This window comes from Xenopus laevis, chromosome 7L, assembly GCF_017654675.1.
Source record: "Xenopus laevis strain J_2021 chromosome 7L, Xenopus_laevis_v10.1, whole genome shotgun sequence".
Classification (NCBI taxonomy): Eukaryota; Metazoa; Chordata; class Amphibia; order Anura; family Pipidae; genus Xenopus; species Xenopus laevis.
In genome coordinates, this window is record NC_054383.1 from 123,772,041 (window position 1) to 123,780,591 (window position 8,551).

At 41.2% G+C, this 8,551-nt stretch overlaps 1 protein-coding gene across 1 annotated transcript; it reads left to right on the forward strand.

Annotated features, from left to right (window-relative positions):
- Window positions 1-4,840: 4,840 nt before the first annotated feature.
- Window positions 4,841-7,490, forward strand: cdknx.L (cyclin-dependent kinase inhibitor xic1 L homeolog). The gene is given in 3 exon segments (NM_001114803.1): window positions 4,841-5,385; window positions 5,668-5,781; window positions 6,608-7,490. Coding segments are annotated over 2 exon segments (630 nt in total). The 5' UTR covers window positions 4,841-4,862; the 3' UTR covers window positions 5,775-5,781; window positions 6,608-7,490.
- The last annotated feature ends 1,061 nt before the right edge of the window (window positions 7,491-8,551 follow it).

An 8,551-nucleotide genomic window follows, 5' to 3' on the forward strand; every position in this document is an offset into this window, starting at 1 on the left:
GTGAGTGAGATGTCACAGGGGTCACCAACTCCTGTATTGTCTTGATTCCATCTGCCACATGGGGCATCCCGAAAGCTTGCCAAAAAGCCAGGGTTAAATGCTTATCGCAGGTCATGTGCAAAAACCATGTCAAAAAGTATTTTCCAAAGGTGAAAAGGGTGAAAATGAACAACATAAGTAGGGACCCAAGTGCTCTAGATGGGGGCCCGCTCCGTTGCACTGTTTTAAAGAGCTATCATGCTGGCGGAATTAAAAAGTCCCCCAAACAACAGACTAAATGATTAGGGCACTTTTCTTTTTTCCCTGCATTTATCCCCGGCAGTGTTTTCATTTCTCCTCGAGCCGGAGGGGAGAGCTATGGTTTTTGTTTAAGAAACATGGCCAAATGTGCCTTTTCAGCCCTTTATATTGCGCTGCTTAGCGAGAGATCCTCTTTCCAGCTCATTAAGCCCCTTTATCCCAACTCTCCTCCCCATGCACACGCACCCTTTAACTGGAACGTGCTGCCTTCTCCAAGCCTCCAATTACACCCCAGCCTGACCCTCGTCCAGAAAGAGAAGGGGGTGTCTGTATTCGTTATTCTCATTGAGATCCACTGCAGGAAAATAGTTCATTATGCACCTAACTTACCTGCCTTGCAAACCTTGATATAAAAGGCTGCATGCTAAACAAAGTGATAATTCAATCAATTGTTTGGGCACAAGCAGGGCTGGCTTTACTGCCCTCATTAAACATTATTAGAGCTATAAATCCCCCGGTACACTGACTGATTTAGAACTCTAGTTTAAGGGCTATTATACCGTGGGGCTATAAAGTAGGTTGAAAGGTAAAATGAGAGGGGTATTATGTGTTAAGTAAAATACAGGTGTTCTAATAATACACAATAAGATTAGATTTGCTGGGGGCAATGGAACCAAAGGACCATGTAAATATATAAACTGGACAAGTATTTGGGATCAATGCGCCCTGAGATCGATAGCCCTAAAAATCATCAGGTATATATAAGGGCGTTTCTTCTGCTGGTGGAAATTCACTTGCGGGGGTTATGTAATAAAAGGCACTAAGTTTGCCCTGGAGCAGTAACCCATAGCAACCAATCAGCAGGGAGCATTTACTAGCCACCTGCTTAAAAGCAAACATCTTATTGGTTGCTATGGGTTACTGCTCCTGGGCAAACTTAGAGCCTTTTATTACATATGGGGGTGCCATGAGCCTTATTGAGTGCAGCACAGACTGTTGCTTCTCTATGTGTGTGTATATATATATATATATATATATATCTTATTCACTAACATGCAAATTTGTTCCTTGTCTAACGCCACCTAACGTTTGTATCGTTGCATCCAGTATATTTTCATGGCGCCACTGCATATTTTCTTAATAATAACACCAATACAAATGTAAAGTGCGGAAATACTTCGCCTATTTTCCCCCATACAACTGGAAGAAAATACAACGGTCAACTTACGTCATAAAACAATAATGTCAGTAGGATATTAGCATAGAGGGTGTGACATAGAAGTCTGTCTTGCCAGAGTTTAGCATGGAAATACTCCTATTCCAACAATAGCGCCTCTACTGGTCATGTGTAGAATGGCTCTGCTCTAGTTATTATAAATGGAGAATTTATTGCAGTTTAAGAGAAGCAGCATGGCAACTCCCAAGCCTAGGTGTTATGGCTGATACACAGTCATATATAAATTCATTGTATCCCAGCCGCACTCTAATGCCAGATTATTTCAACACTTTCAGGTGCAGGGGCAGCACACCTTAAATGTAGTCGAGACCTGGGTGCTCATGCATAAAAAAAGTAAATAGAAAGTCCATTATTATGGCAATCCAGAATTTACACACCAAAGTCAATGGGGGTCATTTATCAACACTGGGCAAATTTGCCCATGGGCAGTAACCCATGGCAACCAATCAAATTGCTGCATTGATTGTTCTACTTGCAGTTGGCTTCAAAAAGCTAATCAATGAGTGGTTGCTATAGGTAACTGCCCATGGGCAAATTTGCTCAGTGTTGATAAAAGAGCCCCCCTATGTATACCTTTGGTTCCTGTGTGGGACCGAAACGTCGGATTAATAAACCTTTTTTCTTTTTATACATATTGACTTTGGTGTGTAAATCCTGCGAGTTCCATCATTATGGACTTTCTATATATATATATATATATAAACAGCACCATAGAAAGCCAGCACTCTCGAATAAAAAGTTCATATGCCTGGGTGCAGTGTAATGTATCACACTTTGAGAAAGGCCTCGGAGGAGGCCGAAACGTTAGGCTGTAAGCTTTGCAATAAAAACTTTTTTTACGCATAAGACCTGTGAGTGCGGATCCTTTGGATTTCTGTATATATATATATATATATATATATATATATATATATATATATATATATATATATATATATATATATATATATATATATATATACACACAGATGCAAATGCTCACACTCTGAGCCAGTCTCAAAATTCGTTCTGGAGCAGGGTCAAATATTTAATACAAATTTCCAAAGGACCCGCACTCCGGTTTCCGTGAAAATATTTAGATTTTATTCATACTTGTGCATCCAATGTTTCGGCCCTCCTTTGGGCCTTTATCAAGGATCCTAAATATTTTCACGGAAACCGGAGTGCGGGTCCTTTGGAACTTTATATATATTTATATATATATAGGCAGGATCAAACGGCACTCACCATTCAAAAGTATTCTCGCCGGGTGCTGACCAATAAATCAATAAAAGTTCAAAGAAAGCACTCACGGCAACGGCATTGACCATCGGATGTAATTCAAAGTGTATTTATTCGTGCATGGCGAATCAACGCGTTTCAGCTCTCATATTGCCGTCGTTAGGAAGGCTCTATGACGAGCCGAAACGCGTTGATTCGCCATGCACGAATAAAGACACTTTGAATTACATCCGATGGTCAATGCCGTGAGTGCTTTCTTTAAACTTTTATATATATATATATATATATATATATATATATAAGTTCAGAAAGTACCTGCACTTTAACCCTCTCAGTTCGTAGTGGGTGCCCGGTCAAACGGTATTATGCAACTTTTCAAGATGGACCAGCACTCCAGTTTGGAGTGCTGGTCCATCTTGAAAAGTTATATATATATATATATATATATATATATATATATATATATATATATATATATATATATATATATATATATATATATATATATATAATAACTGTGGTGGAAACTGTGCTTATAAATTATTTATTTTGGTGTAATGTATCCGCTGATGACATTTTGTTTGCACTATAGGTAGGCATTAAGGGTGGGCTCTAGAGGAGTATTATTCCATGGCCATTAACAAAGCAGCTTTATATTTTTAGTAGTATCCCATGTCCCAGAGCCCCTTTGTCACTGGTTAAGCCCTACTGTGTATCTCCCAGGTGGTGTGTAGGCAGCAGCTGGTTGACAGCTTCTCCAGTGGGTCGAATGACTATTATTCATTCAGATACCAGGCCAGTCCTCGCCATTACCCTTGTACTAGACATTACAGGGAGAAGGGCTTGTTAAAAGCAAAAAAAAAAAGCTGCAACTGCTACAGAACATCTTAGAACGCAAATGGGCACTCCTTACCCTTTCTATGTTTAATCCATAATCTTTTTAGCCAATTAGCACTTTCAGTCTGCACTAAAACCAATGCAATTATATAACTGGAGCTCATTAGCCATGAAGGATGCAATTTCTTATGTGTTTTAAAGGGATGAAATGCAGCGTTTGTATTAGGTAGACTTTGTCGCTGTAGTGTCGCTAGAAGTGGGTGCCCCACACCTGCCATTGTAAGACAGTCTTAATGGGCATGGTTACACCATATAACGCTTAATTGACATTCACTGCATTAGAAATTAGCAGCAAGTGCCCTCGGAATTTCGGGCAAATCGTTATTGTAACGTTACGGCGGCTGTAGCTGCATTTGCTGAACCCATGGCACTTGCGATAGTTCAGATGTAATCGGGAGTACAAGCGACTGCCGTGAGAGCGAGTGTGACATCACTCAGCGTCTACACAATAATACAGATAACGGTAACATGTTCCGTAGATGCCAAAATGTTCCTGGCCATGGCTTCCACTAATCCCTGTTTTACGGGAATAATCACTCAGCGCCAGGCTGATGCAACAGTGACTCATTGGCCGCAGAAAGCTTTGCGCACTCATTGGCGCAGCAGCTGCACACGAATCGCAGTGGTTGCAGGTGATCGCACGCTACGATCCCAGTTTCCACGTACAGTTTATATATGAGCCTTTACATACAATTTTCTGCACCAGCTGCAGTTTCCATTGGTTCTTCAGTGTAATAAAAAAAATGACTATTTATGTCTCCATGATAAACCAACCCAAATGCTGCAAGTGGAAAGGGAGAATATGTAGGAGGTTGCAGACTTGTTGCAGTCATGGAGGGGAGGCAAAACAAAGACGTAAAACGCTCAGCTGAAAAAGGGGAAAATATCAGTTACAGCTAATAAGTCAAGTCACTGTTTCTGACCTCCCAAACCCTGTCTCTGGGTCTCCTCCTCCGCTGGGAGCTGAATGGAGAGGAGGGGGGTTATGTTTTTAGTGTATTTTTTCTTCTTCTTAACCTGACTTATATCCCCACCCATTTTGAGGACGTTAGAAAGGTAAAGAAAAGGAGTCGCCGCCCCTGCACCCTCCCCCACCTTGCATATTGGAGTCCACCCCCCCCTTCTCCCCTAGTCTCCTCCTTACTGTTGGTGTTTTTTTTTCTCTCTCCACTCCTGCTCCCTTTCTATATAAGCTTCCCAAGTCCTTGCCCAGACACATCCACATCGAGCTCAGCAGCACTATCACTCACACTGCAATCACAGCGCGATGGCTGCTTTCCACATCGCCCTGCAAGAAGAAATGATCTCTGCCCCAGCAGTGCTGCCCAGGTTATCCGCTGGCACAGGGAGGGGAGCCTGCAGGAATCTGTTCGGTCCCATCGATCACGATGAGATGAGATCGGAGCTGAAGAGGCAACTGAAGGAAATCCAAGCGTCCGACTGTCAGAGGTGGAACTTTGACTTTGAAACTGGCACCCCTCTAAAGGGCATCTTCTGTTGGGAACCCGTGGAGAGTAAAGATATGCCCAGTTTCTACAGCCAGAACAGAAGTATAGCTGCCAACACAACGCCATCCCCCAGGCAGCAGCAGCCCTTGTTAGTTAGCAGACAGCCCGAGCCCAGGGAAGAGGCACCCGTGGATACCGTGCGTAATGTGCCAAACCCTCCGTGCGCAAAGGAGAACGCAGAGAAGACCGTCAAGCGGTGCCAGGGAGTTAGAGGTCCAGCCAAGGCATCAGCTAACACATCTACACAGCGTAGAAAGAGGGAAATCACCACTCCTATCACCGGTAAGGTCCCTGCTCATCACCAAAATACATATCTACATGATAACAAGGGGGGTTTGAGTTTCATCCATAAAACAAGTAGTAAGGGGTTATAAACGCATGGAATTGCCATTATATTCTAATTCTATTACAAATGGCATGTTACGGCTTCTAAAGGAAATGTAATGTCTTGCTGGCCCATGTTGATACCTGGGGAATAGAACTTTATAGAATGTGGCAAATTGTCTTTTATGCATTGGATCTAACCTGGTGTCTCTCTCTTTTTTGTTTTTTGCCATGTTACAGATTATTTCCCTAAAAGAAAAAAGATACTGAGTGCCAAGCCTGATGCCACTAAGGGAGCCCACCTACTGTGCCCACTGGAACAGACCCCCAGGAAAAAGATTCGATGAAACCATGGTGAGTACTGAACTGGGGTGGGGTTGCATGCAAATTTGATTGGCTGTCAGAGGGTGCTGGGAATATCGTCTTCACAAATTCCAAATATAGAGTAATAAGGGTTCCTGATTTGCACTACTGAAAATGTTTTTTTTTTTTTTTTATGTGGACATGGACAGTTTTAAAAAGCAGATGTCAGTATAGATAAAGGGGTGGCAAGAGACAGCCCTAGACTGTGAGTAGGGTGCTGGAAATGATAGTTTTGTAGAACTACAACTCCCAGCATTCTCTAAAGATGCTTGCCCATGGCAGTGTAAAAAGGGTAACCTTTATTTAAAATAGTTTTTTTTAAAAAACATTTTTTTAAAGAGTCAGCACTTGTTTGTGGTTTTGAAAAGGGTTAAAAAAAATCAGCACAGGGTGTTTGCAGATGAGTAAAAGTGCTACGTTGTTGATTGGGGGTTGTTTTGGTTGTAGAAAGTGGGAGTTGGTGAGTCCACATGATAGTTGTTTTTTTTTTTCACGGCGTGTTACTCAATCACTCAGGCTCCTCCTTGGAAAGTTCTTTTTAAACGGAGAGAGAAAAAAAAAGTTGCAAAACAAGCTGTACTGGCGGGAAAAGGGGTTACACGAAGGGAACAGGGTGGGGGAGGGGACTGGAGAGATCCAGCTTTGGAAGATAAACAAGGGCAGGGTCTACAATGGCCGAGAGCAGCCGAATTCAGCCCTGATTCTCCTCTCCGTCTACAACCCCCCTTGTGTGTGTATGTGTAGTAGTACACGCCACCGATTGTCCACTTGCTTTCCACGGTCCTAACCTTGTCATTTCTTATTTTTTTTTTTTTAGGCACCAATCGAATCTAGAAGAAAATTACACTTAAGGAAAAAAAAAACACCATCCCTCTTCTCCATGTCCCTCTCCCAGAGTTAAGGAGTGAAGGAAGAGTCAAGACTTAAAACCCACTACTGGAGTTTTACTGAGATCCGTGACCTCTCCAAGGACTGCGGAATCCGTGGGGTTATTCGGTTCTACTTGGGATCTGGAGATTGTGCCAACAAGGGACTCTCGTGTGCTTCCCCCTGTGGTTGCAAACCATCCAACTGCTGCTGCACGAGATGCACAATCTGTAACGTTTGGATGTCCAACTATTCTCCATACAACCAGATGCTTTATATATATATCTCAATATATATATATATATATGAGGGGGCTGAATGAGTTGGCAGGGTGGCGCCCCCTCTGGGTTTTTTAGTGCTGTGAATGTTAACCGTGAAACAGCTTGAATCTATTGCTCAGGGATGAACTACCTATGGCTCTCCAGATGTCGTTGAATTACAGCTCCCAACGGAGTCGTAGCTCAGCAGCACTCGGGGAGAACCTTAGGCTGAGCACCCCTGCTGTAGCTTGTACAAACCAGCAGACCTGTACAAAAAAAAAAAACAATATTTGTAGCATTTCAGTTTGTATAATCACGATTTGCACTGTTTTGTTTGTTTGTTTGTTTGTTTCTTTTAAAAATGCAACTGTTAATATACCACACTAATGTACAGCAAACATGTAACATAAGAGCGTAAAAAAGAATTACTAAGTTATATATTTATATAACATATTGGAACGACTCCAATGTTCAGCCATAATACTGGCTACGAAAAAAAAATATGTTTTTTTATAGATGCTATATATACGTTTATGTCTCCCTTGGAGAGTAAAAAAACAAACTAAAAAAAAAGTATGCGTTCCTTAACTATGCATGTACAGTCTTCTATATAATTATATATATAAAAAAATATCTATTTTTCTTTTGACTTTTACAAATGTACAGAATATTGCCAAGTTGGCAAAAAACAACGTAAAATATAAGACTTTTATATCATATCTCTTCTCTTTTGTATTCTTATTGGCGTGGGGATCTCCGTGGGACCAATAAGAAAATGAATATGATTGGTCTATAAAGGGAGGGGGCGGTTGTTCAATTATGGGACTGGTTTTGTATCAAGGTGGGATGAGCTATTTTAACGTGAAAAGGTGAATATTTATAATGGGTGTTAACAGATTTGAAGGTGGTGCTGATATCTATTGAATAAAGCAAAGTCGTGGGTAATTTTGCCTTTTTTGGAAAGGTCTCTTGGTTAAGGTAAAACTACAAAGCACCAATTAACTTGGCCTCGTTTGGCAAAGCAAGGTAGAATCCGACCAAACTGTAACATTAAAGTATCTCTTTATTGCACAGGGCACAATGCTATTTCTGTAATCCATAATAATATATTACAGAATTCATTTATGGCTGTGCCAGTAAATCCATAAATAGGCAGCAAGTGTCCCAAAAATCTTCTTAGAAGTGGGTGAGAATAATCCGTATTAAACAAATCCTGCCCAGGGCAATCATTTCTCATCTTTAATAATATGATATTATTCTGACTCATCGGGTTTCAATTGATACATAATTGTAGGTTTGTGTAAAGCATTGCCTACTGGGTTTTGTCAAGTGCATTTCTGCTATAAGGAACCTCCACCCGAAAGCAACGTTCCCCTATACATTCATTAAACCTTTCCAATTTCTAAATATAAAAGTTTATGTATGTGTAAATGTCATCGCTGAACTGAAAGCAAGGGTTTGTTAATCCATTAACTGTTCTGTGTGGTTTTGTCAGTGTAGCAAAAGGCAGCTTTTCTTAAATGAGAGGCTTCTGCTACCTTGATTCAGGAGTCAGAAGCAGCAGTGCAGCGATGATGAACAGCCAGGCAGATGCTCGCATTTACAGTTACTTAGAATCTTTTAAGGAAAGAATA